This window comes from Crotalus tigris, unplaced genomic scaffold, assembly GCF_016545835.1.
Source record: "Crotalus tigris isolate CLP2741 ecotype Arizona unplaced genomic scaffold, ASM1654583v1 scf7180000024461.5605484, whole genome shotgun sequence".
NCBI lineage: Eukaryota > Metazoa > Chordata > Lepidosauria > Squamata > Viperidae > Crotalus > Crotalus tigris.
Window position 1 is genome coordinate 1,963,865 of NW_024100632.1, and position 17,177 is coordinate 1,981,041.

The 17,177-nt window shown below is 46.4% G+C and overlaps 1 protein-coding gene across 1 annotated transcript; it reads left to right on the forward strand.

Annotated features, from left to right (window-relative positions):
* Positions 1-976: 976 nt before the first annotated feature.
* RAB35 (RAB35, member RAS oncogene family) lies at positions 977-16,058 on the forward strand. Its single transcript, XM_039332642.1, has 6 exons — positions 977-1,219; positions 5,990-6,040; positions 6,546-6,669; positions 12,573-12,697; positions 12,852-12,976; positions 13,559-16,058. The coding sequence occupies exons 1-6, from the start codon at positions 1,168-1,170 to the stop codon at positions 13,685-13,687; spliced, it is 606 nt and encodes a 201-aa protein (XP_039188576.1). The 5' UTR covers positions 977-1,167; the 3' UTR covers positions 13,688-16,058.
* The last annotated feature ends 1,119 nt before the right edge of the window (positions 16,059-17,177 follow it).

The window sequence follows — 17,177 nt, forward strand, 5'->3', positions numbered from 1 at the left end:
ACTTGATAGTGGACAAATAGGTGGACCAAATCCAGTCTAAAGAACTGGCTGGCTTTGTAATGAACCAAAATGAAGATCTGATTTCTCCCCCAAGTCAATGTGTTATTATTGCTTTTAAGTTATATTCATACAGCGGTAGCATTTCTGAAAATGTTCCGGGTGCTACACAAAACTTGTCCGACAGGATAATTAATCTTATCCCGATTTCTAAGGAAGCAAATTCCACTGAACTTAGTGAACTTAGTGTTGTCAAGAGAGAAAAATAAGGGTGGGGAAAAAGAAAGAAGCAAACTTTAAACCTTACAAGTCACATACTGACAGTTCAGGTATTCGGGGAAAATTTTGCAGTTACTTTCTCTGGGACATAAGGCTTCCTGGTTCATTTCTCCTTCTGCAGCAAGAACTTGTTTATAATGTTAGGTCTAAAATTTAATCAATCTAATCCTGAATTATCCAAATAAATAGTGCATCAAACTGAGGACCTTTGGCTTGAAAATCTGCAAGCTAAGGATAGAAAAATGCAGTGTGAATTCTAACAAAGCAAGATGCAGCCCTCCAGCAGGTAAAAAATCATACAAAACAGAGTCTTCAAACTTGGCCCTTTTAAGACTTGTGGACTTCAACTCCCAGAATTCCTCAGCCAGGCGTGCAGGGTTCATTGATTCAGTCCTCCATGAAGACAGAGGGGTTAACTCAGGGATGTAATAAACTAGATGCACTCTGCATTCTCTCAGAGGCATTCTTGCCTCTCTAGGGCAGCGGTCCCCAACCTTTGCAGCTTGGCTGCCCGGCTGGGGTAACGGAAGAGAAGAATCCCAGCACTGGCGGAAGCCCCCCGAGCGCCATGTTGAGCCAGGGCGAGCGGGGGGCGAAGGAGAGGAAGCGACGCGCAAGGGCGGCGCCGCGCGTGCGCGGAGGGGCTGCCTCGAGCCCCTGGCGGTTTTTTCCAGCCGCCCGGGCGGAGGAGTGCGCATGCGCCTGGGAGGGGAAGCGACGAGCGGCGGGGCGGGGGCTGTCGCCGTCGCCGCCGCCGCTGCCGCCGCTGTCAGTTCCGGCTGCAGGTCGAGGAGCCGATCCGGCCTCGGCGCCGCCTGAGGAGACGCGACCTTCTCGCCGCGACGGGAGCGGCCGCTCCCCCGGGGCCCCCCCTCCCGCCCACCAGAGGCCATGGCCCGGGACTACGACCACCTCTTCAAGCTGCTCATCATCGGCGACAGCGGTGAGGGCGGCGGGCCGCCGGCTCGGCCTCTCCGGCCGGGGAGAAAGCCTGCTCTTTCTGAGCGCCGGGAAGGCGGATGGGCGGAGGGAGGGGGAGGGAGGGAATGAGTGAGGACCCTGAGGGAGGGGCGGCATGGGCGGGGGGGCTGAGAGGTTTTGGGGGGCGAGACCCCGAGGAAGGGAGAGGGGAGCAGGGAGAGACCCCTCCAGAAGGACTTAAGGTAGGAGAGGGTCCCCAATAGGAGGAGGGGGAGCAGGAGGATTGTCTTGGGGGGGGTCCTGATAAGGGGGGAGCAGGGCCCCAAGGAGGGGGGAGGGGAGAAAGGGAGACCCCTAGAAGAAGGTAAGGGAGGGGCCTCAAGAGGAGGAGGGACAGCCAGGAGGATTGGGGGGGGGGTTCCTGATAAGGGAGGAGCAAGCCCCCAAAGGAAGGAGGGGGAGGGAAGTAGGGGGAGACCCCCCAGAAGGTAAGAGAGGGTCCCCAATAGGAGGAGGGGGAGCAGGAGGATTGTCTTGGGGGGTCCTGATAAGGGGCGAGCAGGGCCCGAAGGAGGGTTGGGGAGAGGAGGGGGGCAGAGCCCCCCTCAATATTTGAAGGACCCAAAAGGGACAGGGATCCCAGAAGGATAAGGGCTGGGTGGGAAGGAGGCCCAGAGGATTTGGGGAGGGGGATCCAAGCTGGCGCTTCTCAGCTCTGGGGCAGAAGCTGATTGGCGGTTTTCCCCTTCAGTGTGTTTTCTGCTTCTGAATTTACTTGCTATATGTGATGATGTCTTCTTGGTGGGGGAGGATGGGGGGGGAATGCAGGACCAGAGCCGTTGCTTTCCTTTCCTTGAGAAATGTCTATGGAGATTCTCAGAACCCAAGGATGTTTTCAAAAGGCGGCTGGACTTTCTTTGTTCTTCCTTGAAGAGGTTTCGCTTTTCATCCAGGAAGGTTCTTCAGTTCCCAAAGGCAGCTGGACTTTGGTTTTTTTCCTGGAAGACGTTTCGCTTCTCGTCCAAGAAGCTTCTTCAGAAGCCGACCTGCGAAAGGAGACCTGCGGAAGTTTCTCGGGTAGAGAGAAGCAAATCGCCTTCAAGCCAAAACCCAAGAAAGTCCAGCTGCCTTGATAAAGAATCTGTTTGTGTAGTGATGCGTGTATCAATAATAAGCGAGGTTGACATTATACGTTTATGCAATTGGCATTAAGTAACTTTTTTTTGGGGGGGGGGGCAAAGCGGTCAAGAAGAATTCAGATTGTTGCATCTTTAAGCAGGGATGAAATGCCTCTTGTTTGGAAGCCTGGAGAGCCACTGGTGTTGACTTTGCACAATACATTCTGTTTAACTGTGATTTTGCTCAGTGTCATGTCTGACTTCATGCGTGTGACGTGCTGAACCATCAATTGGCCCCGTGGCCTGGACTCACCCAACAGTTTAAGATAAACTGGCTTGCTAGTTGTGGTTCAGTCAGTCATGTGAATGCAGCCAGGGTGAGAACAGCAATTCTAGAAAGTTGGTAGTTTGACTTGATACTTCCCTAAAGTGGCTGGCTATTTTCTCTAGAGGCTTTTCCCCATATCAGGCATGTGTGTGACTTATCCACAGTCACCCGATAATCTTGGTGACTTTTATATAGCACTTCTGATCACCGAAACACTTTATTTAGTAGGGTATATATTTATTTATTGAATTTGTCCCAGGCTTTCTCCACAGAGAGCAGTGGTTTTCATGGACATCTTGTGGCCATGTGTGTAAAATCCTTGCAACTTCCTTCAGAGGCAGATTAGATTTATACAATCTATTAATAAGTTAATAGATAATCCAATGAGATCTATAGCAGGGAGGATGATCTGAACTATGATCTTTATGGTTTTACGTAATCTAAGCACTCTGACACGTACAGGAAGTCCACAAGGGCCAGAAAAAATTGTTATTAAGTGGCGCAGTCGTTAAGTGAGATATGTGATCCCACCTGATTTTACAATCCTTTTTTGCCACAGTCGTTAAGCGAATCACTGTGGTCATTAAGTGAGACAGCGATAACAACTTGCAACCCTTCCCTGCTGGCTTTCCTGTTGACTTTTGCTTGTTCGGAGCCAGCCGGGAAGGTCACTTGACGGGAGCCTGCAACCGTCGTAAATGCGGGACAGTTGGTAAACAGGAATATAGGCAGTCCTCGACATCTGACCACAATTGAGCCCCAACATTTCTCTTGCTAAACAAGATATTTGTTAAATGAGTTTTGCCCCATTTTACAACCTTCCTTGCCACAGTTGTGAAGTGAATCCCCCCTCTAGTAACCCGCTTGCCAAGTGCTTCTGGCTTCGCAATTGACTATTGTCAGAAGGTCGCCCAAGATGGTCATTGGAAAAACGGCCATAAGATTTTCTTCAGTGACTTTATAACTTCAAAAGGTCACTAAAGGAGGACTACCTGTAGTTGCACAAGACCTTCATTCCCTGGTGTGATTCAGGCCTGTCGCTCCCGAGGTGTGTGGAAATCCAGCCTCCATGTATCGACACAAGGTTTGGATTGTGGTGAGAATGCAACGGAGAGAGAGTGAGGTCCACATTGCCTTAAAAGTCTCCAAAGGAAAGATTCGGATGTGTATTGTATAATAAGTTGCAGTGGGGTTGATGGAAGACTGTTGTAAAGAACTTCAGAGATCATTCTTAGAGCCTAGATAAAAGAGAAAGATAAAAAGACACTTAAGAAATACATTTCTTTTCAGCCACCATACACCTATCCAGAGGTTAGATTTTTAAAGTATACATCATTATACCTACAGCACTTTAGAGAGTACATAATAAAAAGGCTGGCCTCAGCCACAGATAGCTTGTAATTTAATTTTGTTTAAGGGAATAAAGGAGAGGCAACAGCAATGAAATACATACTCACTTAATTACTTACATACTTATAATTGGGGCTAATGTGAAATAATGTCTACCTTTATTCCCGGTCCCTCTGAATAGCAGTAGCATCCTAGCGGAAACGGAAAACCGAATGGGGGATTGAGTTTCGATTTCCCAACCAGGCAACCTAATCACAGTTCATCTAAGGAGCAGTCAGGACTTAACACAGCCTTTGGATCATATGAGCCCCCTAGAGATTTGGCGAAAGGGAGATTTATAAATACAATGCAGTCTGTAACAGGTTTCAGGGCACTTTTTAATTTCCGTACTTGACGGACAGCTTGAATGGCTAAATAGGGAGCACTTTTGATGTGAAGGACCCTTGTAGGGATATGAGACAAACCTTGAAAGCTAGGTGTTTAGAGTTATAGGCCATGCTACAAGAGCTTAGAGCATTTCATGTTAATTACAAGCGCTTCTCCATTCCCAGTTCTGACTGTTGTGAAGAATAATTCCCTCTCCTCTTCCCTTTTGTATTTAGCCTTAACTTACAGACCCAAAAGCTCAACCTTTTTTCTTTTCTTTCTTTCTTTATTGTGTACAACTCATAAAAAGTTTCTAGAAAGCAAACAAGGGTTTTGTGTTTACAGAGGTGTGAGCTAGAAATTCAAGCTTCAGTTCTCACCTTGCCTGGAGTTTTGTTTAATTATGTAAGGAATATTATCATTTCCTCATTACTGGTTTTTTCCCTTAATATGGCCTTATTATAAGGCCATTGAAATATAAACTGGGCTGAATCCCAAATTTCTGTTGCTATGTGAGACATTTAATATGTGAATTTTGCCCCATTGTACGACCTTCTAAGGCACCAGATTAGGAACTGGGAGATCGTGAGTTCTAATTCCGCCTTAGCCATGAAAGCTGGCTGGGTGACTGGGCCAATCATCAGGAGACAGTTGGAAGTTAAGTCTTCTGCCACCTAAAAAGTTCAGGCAAGTGTGGCATGGTGTCTAATAGGGACATATTAGCCCATTGCACATATTCTTCTAAGACAGTTTTTCTCTATTTCAGCAAGTTTAAGGTGTGTGGACTTCAGCTCCCAGAATTCTCCATGCTGGCAGGGGAATTCTGGGAGTTCAGGTCCACACATCTTAAACTTGCTGATGTCAAGAAGCACTGCTCTAAGCCCTACTGTTTGTTTTTGTGTCGCGTGCTCTGTCAAGCCAGAGTCTGTGGTCTGTAAGCCACTATTGCTTAATGTGGTGAGTCAGGCAGCTATGCTGAATGCAGTTGCATTTCATCCCTGTCACTTGCACTTGTCTTCTATCACACCCACAAACGTTCTTGTATCTTTGAGGGCTTTTATCGCCATGCTGAAGAGATGGAAGGCAGGTTGTGTTTGGGCAGGGACGGGCAAATTGGAGGAGGAAGAGGAAGTGGTGGCTACATCCTGTTCTGTATAAGTCTTTGTCTCTTAGACACCAAGGAAAACATCCTTCCTGACCTTGACACTCTCCTCTTGGTGGGGTTCCTCCATCACACGTGAAACGCTTCAGAAATTACCCAACATTTTGGGTCCTTGTGACCGTGGAACCACTTGCCCTCCAGAGGTTGTGGACGCTCCATCCCTGGAGCTTTTCAAGAAGAGATTGGACAGTCGTTTCCTTTGGAATGGCATAGGGCCTCCTGCTTGAGCAGAGGGTTGGACTAGAAGATCTCCAAGGTCCCTTTCAGCCCTGTGGTTCTACAAAGTCCTCCTTTCTGCAGAGCAGATGTGCAAACACCTGCCTACTTCTGGCAGTATCCAAGCCCGTGCCCTATCAATATTCAAACAGGAATCCCACAGTCAACAGCATTGAAATAAAATGCTGCTTTCTGTTGCTCCAGCAATGACTTGCAGACTTAGCTTATTTTTTTTTTCCTTTTCTCATGCAGGTGTCGGCAAGAGCAGTTTGCTGCTCCGTTTTGCAGACAACACTTTCTCAGGTAAGATGGGCACATTGGCACTGCCAGTGGAGCCTTCAGCCAAGGCTCCCTGGGGGTGTGTGGGTGGGTGAAAATTGAAGAATATGCATGAGTTTGGGTCCAGCATATCTGAAGAACTGCCTTGCCCCATTAGAATCGGCTCGTCCTACTCCAGGGGTCTTCAAACTTGGCCCTTTTATGACTTGTGGACTTCAACTCCCAGAATTCCTCAGCCAGGCATGCATCCCTACGAAGAGTCCATCAGCCAAGGGATTTGGGCTGGCGGGGTCTAGAAGAGCCTTTTCTTCCATGAATAATGAGAATTTGGTTGTTTTTTTTAAAAAAAAATAGTTGAATGGAAACGGTGCGAGGCCAGGAATATTGTCCCTTAGATAATTTGTCAACCTCCGAAAAAGGATTCCTAGCCAATTTTGCATCATTAGGAAGCAGCCAACTGTCCGTAATTGGCTCATTGCCGGTAATACCCTCAGAAACCCCCACAATTTCTGTGCTGTTTCCCCCACAGGCAGTTACATTACCACAATTGGTGTCGACTTCAAAATTCGGACCGTTGAAATCAATGGGGAAAAAGTCAAGTTACAGATCTGGGACACTGCGGGACAGGAGCGCTTCCGGACGATCACCTCAACGTGAGTCTGTTTAAAAACACGATCAGATAACTGGATTTAAGTCATAGCTTTGTTCTGATAAGATGTAAGACCCCGATTTCTTCTCCCTGGCTATTGTTTATTTCCCTCTCCTCCAGTTTGCCTCATGAGTCAGATTGTAATCTGTGAAAGGTACAAAATGTGGAAAAGACCTGGAAGCGTTTGTGGGTTTTTGTCTTCATATAATACAGTGGTACCTCAGTATTCCTGGTTAATATTTTCCGTGAGATACGATGAGTATCAAACCATTTCCCCCCCTCCCCCCGTAAGGAATGATGTAGTGAGTCACAAGGCAGCCAACACCGACAAGGTTTAGCTTGTGCCTTGAGGACCAAACAAACGATGAGTGCTGGGACAACATTTTCATGTCAAAATGCATTGAGTATCAATTTTGATAAGTTTCCAAGCAGTTGAGTACCAAGGTAATCAAGGTTCTGAGCCAGTGGGGCTCTTTAGGAATTTTAGCCTTCTAGATATGATTGGAATACAACTCCCAACGTCCTCTCAAGGACTGTGAGAATTGGATTTCAGAAAGCCCTACTCAAAGTCCCACCAAAACTGTAGTTTAATTTGCTCCTGAATTAGCAAAGAAGGGTGGCTAAAATTACTGGCTTGGTCTGAGTAGGTCCTCAGTTCTGCATGAGACGGTGTTACAACCCAGAGTGGGAGCTTGAGCTTGATACGAGCCTTTTCTCTCTTTGCTGCCAGCTCCCTTTCACACAAACGGACATATGAATAGCGCTGAGGTTTTGTTTTCTATAGAGAAGGTTGTCATAGAATCCTGGCAAAGCAAGTTCAGGGGAAGAAATGAGAGGCTAGCTCTGAATCATTGCACACTTGAAAAGGGGAAAAACCCCACCGAAGTAATTTGAATGCTTTGACACTTAAATCTTTTTTATCCTAGCAGGGATGATTTATCTGTCCGGTTTTAGCCATTTCATTTGCGCCCTTTTCATTCAAGCGGGTTGTTTGCTAGGGAGGATAAGAATAAGAAATTTACAGTATAATATTTTCACTGGCTTACTGGTCTGTTTTTTTTCCAAAGAAGCCTGAGAATTGTGAGGAAGTCAAGGTATTTCCAGCGGTGAATTTCCATTACCTAAAATAGCTTTGTAAGGTTGCTTTGGAAGAATTCTTGAGTGGCCTAAAATACCTTTGCTCTATACATACGCCTTCACCACAGGCCTTCTATGTAAAGGGCAGGGCTTGATTTAGAGCAGATGATATTTAAAATGTTGGGTTCATTGTCTCAGCTTTGCACCAGCCTCATGGAGGTAGGGAGAAGAGGGAAAGCTAAGCAAAAGAACCACATTCCAATTGGTCATTGATCGATCAATCTGATGGGTGCTGCTTTTCGCAGGACGGCAAGAAGAAATCAATGCTTAGATTAGATTGAATTTGTATTGACATGTTGAAGGAATAAGGCTGTAATCTGCCACACTAGTCCAGTGCAGATTGGCAGATGTGATTGATGTTAGTCTCAGGTATCTAACATATGCCGGTGAAACATGGCCACTAACCTCACCATTGATACAAAAGCCACAAGTGGCACAAAGAGCCATGGAAAGAGATACGCACGGCCCCACAAAATAGAAAGACCCGCACATGGATTGGAGAACAAACAAAGGGATACGATATCAAGAGAGTCAAAGAATGGAAATGGAAATGGGTCACATAGCCAGAAGAACTGAGGGCAGGTGGACCAAGGAGGTCATAGAATGGATCCCACATAGATAGATAGATAGATAGATAGATAGATAGATAGATAGATAGATAGATAGATAGATAGATAGATGGATGGATGGATGGATGGATGGATGGATGGATGGATGGACGGACGGACGGACGGACGGACGGACGGACGGACGGACGGACAGACAGACAGACAGACTAGATCATAGATGATAGAACTAGATAATAATAGAGAGAGATATAGATCATGGATGGATGGATGGATAGATAGATAAAGATCCAAGCTAGAATTAAGGAGAAATTTCCTGACAATGAGAACAATTAATCAGAGGTTGTGGGTGCTCCCATCATTGGAGATTTTCAAGAAGAGACTGGGCAGCCATTTGGCTGAAAAGGTTTAGGGTCTCCTGCCACGGGCAGGGTGGTGGACTAGAAGATCTCCAAGGTCCCTTCCAGCCCTATGATTCCATGTTCTATTGATAAGTCTTTGTGGATTGGACTAGAATACGTCTGACAAGACATCACATTTTGCAGTTAGGGGAGGAAGATTCTGCCAAACCCCCAAATTTCTTTTAAAAAAAAAAAAAGAACAAAAGGCAAAAAACTGGAATGATTGCATAAATGTACCTCAAGGACTCTTTGTGCCCTTCTTAAGACCGTGTTGAGTGCACAGGGCAGAGCCAACCCCGACTTCTTCACTGACCCAAAAGCGTATCCTTTGTGGTTTGTGTTTTGTGAGCCAGCCTGTGGCAGGAAATGGTGAAGGAGTGTAAAAGAGGCACTTGCCGACAGAGAGAGGCGTGTGTCAGCGTCTCATTGACAGTGTCAGCAGATCTTTTCTTCCGAGTGATGTGCGTATACAACCAACAATTGTGGCTTAGTTGATGTCTAATGCCGGCTCCTACAGGGAAAACCCCAAAAGGAGATTTCTAAATGAGAACAGAAAAATATATGCCCCTGATCCAGCTCTCCGTGCAGGGCGACGCCTCGGGCGAAGCGTGTCCTGAAGTTCCCCAAACGTGTAACCACGTGGGGTGTGGAGTTTGGCTGAGGATCTCGGTTTTTCAGAAGAGTGAAAGAGAGAGTTAGTTTTTTTAAATTTTTCCTGACTTCTACTGGTAGGAAGATTGCTTAAGCAATCCCACGAGGCAGAGCAGTTTCAACATCAGACTTCCTGCCCTGGTGATGCTGAACTTCACTATCCTGTCTGCAGTTGGCCAGTCCCACTATTAACAGTAATGACTTTATTGTCACTTGGAATGTACAGTAATCGGCACACATTAAAATGGAATTTCATTGCACGTAGCCCTCATGAGTCAAGAATTACCTGGACAAGTTTCTTCTGCTTTGGATCGACCACAGACTCAGCCAGCTCTCTTTCCTTTGGTCTCAGCCAAACACTTGGTCTGTTTCTTCTTTTGTTATCATCTCTTCTCAGCTTCTTCCTTCACGACTCGTGGGTGTTTGTGTCTCCATATATGTCTATTTCTTTCCCAACAGCCGAGGGCTTTATGGGGACCAAACAGTAATATATAGGCAGTCCTCGGCTTAACGGCCACAGTTTGAGCCCAAAATTTCCGTGGCTAAGGGAGGCAGTTGTTCAGTGAGCTTTTACAACCTTGCCACGACTCTTAAGTGAATCCCTGCAGTTGACGTGAGCCAGTTGCCAGGCTGAATGAATTTTGATCATGTGACCACGGGGGAGGCTGCGACGGTCGTAAGTGTGAAAAATGGTCATAAGTTCCTTTTTTCAGCACCGTCGTAACTTCGGGCGGTCACTACACAAACTGTTGCAAGTCAAGGACTGCCTGTAATGTAAAAACAAAGAGAGAAGTCATAGGTCCACTGGGGAGAATTTGACACATGCATTAAAGCAGGAGGTCTTCAAACCTGGCCCTTTGATGACTTGGGGACTTCAACTCCCAGAATTCCTCAGCCAGGCACGCGTGCCTGGCTGAGGAATTCTGGGAGTTGAAGTCCCCAAGTCATCAAAGGGCCAAGTTTGAAGACCCCTGCATTAAAGCCTCTGGAGGAGTCTCTGTGGTTGATTTTGGTCCATCTGCTGTCCTCAGGATCCACGTGGGTTTTTCAGAATCATCAGAGTTGGAAGGGACCTTGGAGGTCTTCTAGTCCAACACCACCACCACCCCCGCTCAAGCAGGAGACCCTAGACCATTCCGGACAAATGGCTGTCCAATCTCTTCTTCTCCAACAATGGAGCACCAATCTCCCTGGCCTTGATAAGTTTGATGTTATGACTGGAGGAGTGACCTTTCTTTTTCAGTGCTAGAGTCCCGAATGATGATATAACAAAAATGGAGGTTAACGTTTGTCCTTCAGCCTTTCTCCATATCTCTCAATGGTAGGATTCCTAAGGCACGTTGCAGGGGAAGGTCATCTTTCAGTATCTCCAGCTGCCTTCCAACGTTTCTCGCAATCTTGAGACTTTAGGAAACAGTGCAGAGAAGAGCAACAAAATGATTAGGGGACTGGAGGCTAAAACATAGGAAGAACGGTTGCTGGAATTGGGTATATCTAGTTTAATGAGGAGAAGGACCAGGGGGGACATGATAGCAGTCTTCCAGTTTCTCAGGGATTGCCCCAAAGAAGAGGGAGCCAAGCTATTCTCCAAAGCACCCAAAGGCAGGACAAGAAGCAATGGATGGAAACCAATCAAGGAGAGAAACAACCTAGAAGTAAGGAGAGATTTCCTGACAGTGAGGACAATCAACCAGTGGAACGACTTGCCTCCAGAAGTTGTGGGTGCTCCATCACTGGAGGCTTTCAAGAAGAGACTGGACAGCCACTATACATCAGAAATATATAGGGTTTCCTACTTGAGCAGGGGGTTGGACTAGATGACCTCCAAGATCCCTCCCAATTCTGGTATTCTGTATACTATTCTTCCCCGGCTGTTTCTTCTCTCCTGAATTTCTCATCTGCTCGAGGGAGGCTCCTGGGGACAGCAGTTGTCCCCAGCTCACAAAGTCCTCTCCATAGCAATCTGATATTTCAAATCTGCCAATTCTGCTTCCCACAGAGACACATCATGCGCTTCCCCCACGGCATTAACGTGCTGAAAGAAGAGCCAGCAACCTGGCTGATCTCTTTCTCTCTCTCTCTCTCTCTCTCTCTCTCTCTCTCTCTCTCTCTCTCTCTCTCTCTCTCTCTTTTTTTTTTTTCCCCCTTTTCCACCACCATCCAAGCTCTGGATTCCAGTTTATTCCATTAATCTGAGAATTTAGAGAGCTCTCCACAGCCATTGCTTCCCCAAAACACATCCGTATTTTTGTTTTCTTACAGTAAGGAAGCAGGAGAAGAACTCTTTAAAATCAGAGAAGCATTTTTGTGAACTCTTGTGCTACTGGAGTTCTTTTAACACATCCTTGTGTGTGTTAAAATCAGGATCCAATCTGAGTTGGTCACTGGGACCAAAGGTTTTTTTCTTCCAAACATTTGGCCTTGTGCTAGGGCCCATCACCAGGGAACTTCTCTCTCTCCCCAGAATATGCGCACCTAGGCTGTTCTGCGCATTGTATTCATCTGGTTCCTGCTTGTGTGCAGCTTTTAGTTGTTAATTATTAATTAAATTAATTAAGTCCTTTGTGTGTCCACTCACACTTGGCCAATAAAGAATTCTATTCTAATTTTATCAGGGTGTTGATGGCTGGCTATTAAGTCGTTCATTGTTGTTTCCTTGTGCCATATAATGAGCCATATAACCACATAAATATGACACATAGAACAGCCCATTCAGTGCACACATTCTAGAGAGAGCGTTGACAATCCCAGCCCAAGGCCCAAAGCTCGGAAGGCTAAAACCTCTGGTCCCGGTGACCAACTCAAATTGGATCTTGCAAAATTATCCTGGGGCCCGTCTTTTTACCTTCATTTGCAGTGTTCAATACGTTTTGGATGTTAAAACGGTTGATATCCTTCCATTCACGTTGGGGTTCTAAAGTGAAATGATTTATAATAGTGGAAATGTAGACTGTCCACTGAGAACGCCTTCCTCAGTTTGATGGTCGACGTGTGTTGGACTTCAGCTTTTAGGATTGCCTGAAATTAGAGCCTATCTAAAGTGCACTAGAAGACGAAGAAGAAGCCAGCAGGTAGAGCTGGAAAGGCATTTAAGGTAAACTGGGATGAATTTGAGGATCATACCTTGATAATGGTTATTTCTCTGCCCTCAGGTACTACCGAGGCACCCACGGGGTCATTGTGGTTTACGATGTCACGAGCGCGGAGTCTTTCGTGAATGTCAAGCGGTGGTTGCATGAAATAAACCAGAACTGCGACGATGTGTGCCGGATATTAGGTAAAACTCTCTGGGTTTGGGGAAGGTTTTGATATAGCAAGGCCCGGCCATCACTGCTAACCCAGATTTTATACTTGCCTTGAGCCGTCGATGGCTCCGGATCCACTTTCACCAGTCTGCAGCCGTGACTTTTGGTTTCCCTTTGCTCTCCTAGTTGGCAATAAGAACGATGATCCAGAACGGAAAGTGGTGGAGACAGAAGACGCCTATAAATTTGCTGGGCAGATGGGCATCCAGCTATTTGAGACCAGTGCCAAGGAGAACATTAATGTGGAAGAGGTAATTGGGAAAGACGATAGGGGTGTCAGTAACTCTTCAAGAGCCCAGCGCCACAGGCTACGTACGAAAAATAGTTGTTGTAAACAGTGGTTGTTGATGTAACCATCATTGCTCCACAAGTGCATGGAATAACATAGGAGATCTAAGCCATCAGGACAAGATTCAGCAGTCCATCTTCATTTGAAAGATAAGGGTTGCTCTTTTGAAGACAGCAAAGTCCATATTTTGGATAGAGAGGGCCATGACTGGAATCAAGGCCTCCAGAGCCCCTTTCCTAACTGCCTCCCTCCCTTTTTCTTCTTTTTCCTCCTCATCTTCTCATTTCTCATTTTTTCCCCCTCATCTTCTCATCTTCCCTATTATCTTCTCCTCTTGGTATTTTGGGATTGACTACTTGTTTGTATTTTAGGATTAACGACTGTATAGGATGATTTACGACCTATGACCTATCTCTTTTGTGGTTTGTATGTATACTGAGAGCTTATGCACCGGAGACAAATTCCTTTTGTGTGTGTGTGTGTATGTGTATATGTATCCAATCACACTTGGCCAATAAAAGAATTCTATCTGTCTGTCTATCAGATGTTCAACTGCATCACGGAGTTGGTTCTTCGGGCTAAGAAGGACAACCTTGCAAAACAGCAGCAGCAGCAACAGAACGACGTGGTGAAACTCACAAAGAACAGTAAACGGAAGAAGCGGTGCTGCTAATGGCCTTCCTCCTCCACCACCTCCGGGGGCGGCAGAGACTGGGCGCTCGGGCAGCCCTGCCCTCGCAGCCTGGCGCAGGCGATGCCCCAGGACTCTTCCCCCCTCCCTGCGTGCCGTTATTTAAAGGAGTTCCCTCCATCTTCTCGATCAGGAGGCACCTTACCGTGTCCGTGCCAAGAACAGGATGGGACGGAGCTGGTTCCGCCCGACTCTTTCCATCCTAAGGTTTATTTTTGTTCCCGCTCCTCTTGAAGAGCATCTGGTAGACAGCCCTGACTTTGCCTACCAAGGGGACTTGACCATTTGTACATAATGTATATTGGCTTTAACCAGCTGCATCTCCTTGTGTCGCTTCGGGCTTCTGCCTTCTCTGACTCCACCAATCATGAATTGTTCAGAACTCTCTTTTTTTTTTAATTCGTTTGTTTACTTGCTCTTTTTTTTTCCCCCTCTCCAGAAACACAATCCAATGACCTTAAAACAGGCGGCCCTCATTGGCGGCCATTCTTCTTCAGCCTTCATTAGCCTTTAAGCAGAAGTGGATCCTTGGTGATCATCTGGAGAATGTTTTGAAATCCTTTTTTTCCCAAACTCTGGAATAACTGATGTTCCCAGAGTTGTTTTGTTCTCTGTCCTTCAGCCCCCTCCTTCAAGAGAAGGAAAGATCCTACTTTTATAACTCAAAGACATTCAAACCACCGCGGCAGAGAAAAATTAGGATTAAAACTTGTATTGGCCTCCAGGTAGTATCCCCGTCCTTGTAAAACTTCAGAATGAAAATCATCTCTTTCTCTCTCTCTCTCTCTCTCTCTCTCTCTCTCTCTCTTTTTTTTTTTTAATAAGTGTGTGTCATTCTGTACCAGGTATGAAGTGTAAATGCAGAAATGTGCTTCTGATGGGATCAATTCTTCGTGGTTCTCCTCTTCTTTTCCCTCTCCCCTTAATTTTTTTTCCTTTTCTTTCAAAAGCTGGAGAATTTGGGAAGGGATGGCTGGATGGTTTTTGTTTGTTCTCCATCAGAACAAAATCTGCCTCTCGATTCCGATTCTAGCTGCTGAAGAGCGAATGGTTCTTCTAATTAGGTTAAAACAAGGTAACATGAGCTTCAGCCAGCATATAATCACCAGCTTCTCAGCGTTGATTTGCCCCCTCCTCCCAGAACATACCAAGGGGGCAAAAAGCCACACCATCCTCAAATCACCGTGACGTCCCACCCTGCATTGTCTGGCATCTGATGGTGACCGTGGTCATGTTAAAAGATGGCCACCAGTGTCGAACTTTGGACTTCAAATCTTGCTGGAAGGACTCAGCAGAATCCCCCTGTTTATCGTCGCTGCTTTTTAGGAGAGGAAGCAGCTACCGCCATCCCACTCAAAGCAGTGGCGAGCTAGCAGAAGGGCGTCCTCCATTTCGGCACGCTGTTTTTCACCGCTGACCTCTCTGCATTTCTCGTGAGATACTTCCAACCTTGTCCCGGACGCTTCAGGCCCTGAGCAATTCATGATTCAGAAGAAACGAGGAGAGCCCGTCAAGATGAACGAGAGCAGGACCTAGCCGTGGAGTAGGTGCGGCTAGAAGCAACGGGGGAATTCTCACCGGTGGGCATTTTGTCTAGTGGACAGGCGAGGGGTGCGGAGGGCTATTTGGTAAGCCTGGAACCCACGTTCTCCCTGGGAAGAGTGGGATGCTTCCCAAGGCTGCCTCTCCGCCGGGCCTGTCCAGTCAGGGGGGCTGCAACTTAACCTCCAGACAACAGTTGTGAGCGAAAGGGACAAAGTGATGGATGGGGCTAGTGCACAGGGTTGGGGGAGGGAAGGGAAAGGGGCTGCACCTTAGCAGTGCTAATGTCGAGCAGTGAAATGTCTTAACTGGTTTGCTTAGATGATTTCTGTATATGGGAACTTTCTAATTAACGCTTTTTAAATAATTTAAAAACAAAAAAAAATAAAATAAAAGGTGCCAAGCTGCCACAAGCTTCCCCCCAGGCTCCGGTCTTTGCTTCTCCTCACCTGCAGCGGTCGAAACCGCTGGCAGAGCCCCTGAAATCTGGGTTCTGATGGCTGGGAAGGTGAGGTTCTTTCCTGAGTCGTTTCTGCACAAAAGAGGGGAGGGGGGCGGCTGCGGGGTTGAATTTCCAAGCTGGGTTGGCCAAAATTTGTCTTTTCGGGTGGACGTAAACGGGGTAGTTAAGTAATAATGTTGCATTGCCTGTGTGTGATTGTGAGTTTTCCCGTGCTAAGTTGAGGGGGCCATGTAGCAATTGGATCCTCAGGTAGCAGGGAACACGGATTGTTTTTTTTTTTTTCTTACGCTAACAATTCCAAGAGAGAGTGTTGAACTGTTTAAATAAATAAAATTAAAAAAAAACCCACCTTGAAACAGAAAATACCTTTTTTGTGTGTGTTGTGTGCATATGGGTGTGCGCGGAGTGGGACAACTCGCCACGGGACAATTTAACAATTCCATTATTTAAAATAAATAAAAAATGGTGTTGATTTGTGTCGTTCACGTTTCATTCTGTCCCTCCTTTTGCACTTTTTCTTTCACGGTTCTATTCCACCGTTTCTTCTACATTAGCGTAATTCTCGTCCAGCGGCAAGTGGGTGAGTTGGTCATGGCGGGTTGTCTTAGATCCGTGTGCGCATGTGTGACATCAGACTTTTTTGCTACGTCACCCTAAATCACTGTTTCTCAACCTCAACCACTTTTGAACACGCATAGACTACAACTCTCCAACTTCCCCAGCCCCTCAATATATTTATCCTGGGGGGGGAGGGTTGTGCAAATCGCAGTCTCTGTGATAATTCAGGCCTGCTGCAATCCCAGGCCACACACAGAAAGCCTTTGAAAAGGTCAGGAGGCATCAAATCATTCAGTCGGTTACATCTCACCGGTTGGCTAAGCAAACCACAATTGGCTGAATCCACTCCCCATGTGAGAATGTACGGCTCCGTGCTTAACTCGCGTAAATTGACACATGTGCCCCCCCCCCAAAAGTAGGTATGCATGTACAGGTAATCCTCAAAACCATTGTTGGGAACAGAATTTCTGCATGAATTGCGCATGGTCTTATGCGCATGTGTGACATTAAGCCCATCACTGCACTTGTTAAGTGATGGTCACTGAACGAATCCAACTTTCTTCGTTGACTTGGCTTGCTGGAACGACAATCGCACAACACCGGGACATTGCAACTGTCATAAAAATACACCAGTTGCTAAACCCCTGAATCCTGATCCTATGGCCATGGGGATGGTGTGCAAGAACTAGTCGTCTCTTTTTTCATTGCCACTGTAATGAAACTTCAAAAAAATTGCTAAGCAACTGATGGCCAGTTGTGGACAATCAGTATCCCCACGGTTTAACTTTGCGTGTTTTGTCGGCAAGACCCTTTTAATTTGTTAAATTGGGAACAGTCACCAGCTTTGGAGAAGGTTGGCTGAATTGATGTCCTCTATCTTCGTTGCTTTGGTCCAGAAGCAGTCCACGT

Excerpts from the sequence above, each read along its gene's own strand:
- RAB35 (XM_039332642.1), top strand. The coding sequence starts at position 1,168 with ATGGCCCGGGACTACGACCACCTCTTCAAGCTGCTCATCATCGGCGAC. Across the intron at positions 1,220-5,989 it reads GCTCATCATCGGCGACAGCG|GTGTCGGCAAGAGCAGTTTG; the intron begins GTGAGGGCGGCG and ends TTTCTCATGCAG. Across the intron at positions 6,670-12,572 it reads TTCCGGACGATCACCTCAAC|GTACTACCGAGGCACCCACG; the intron begins GTGAGTCTGTTT and ends CTCTGCCCTCAG.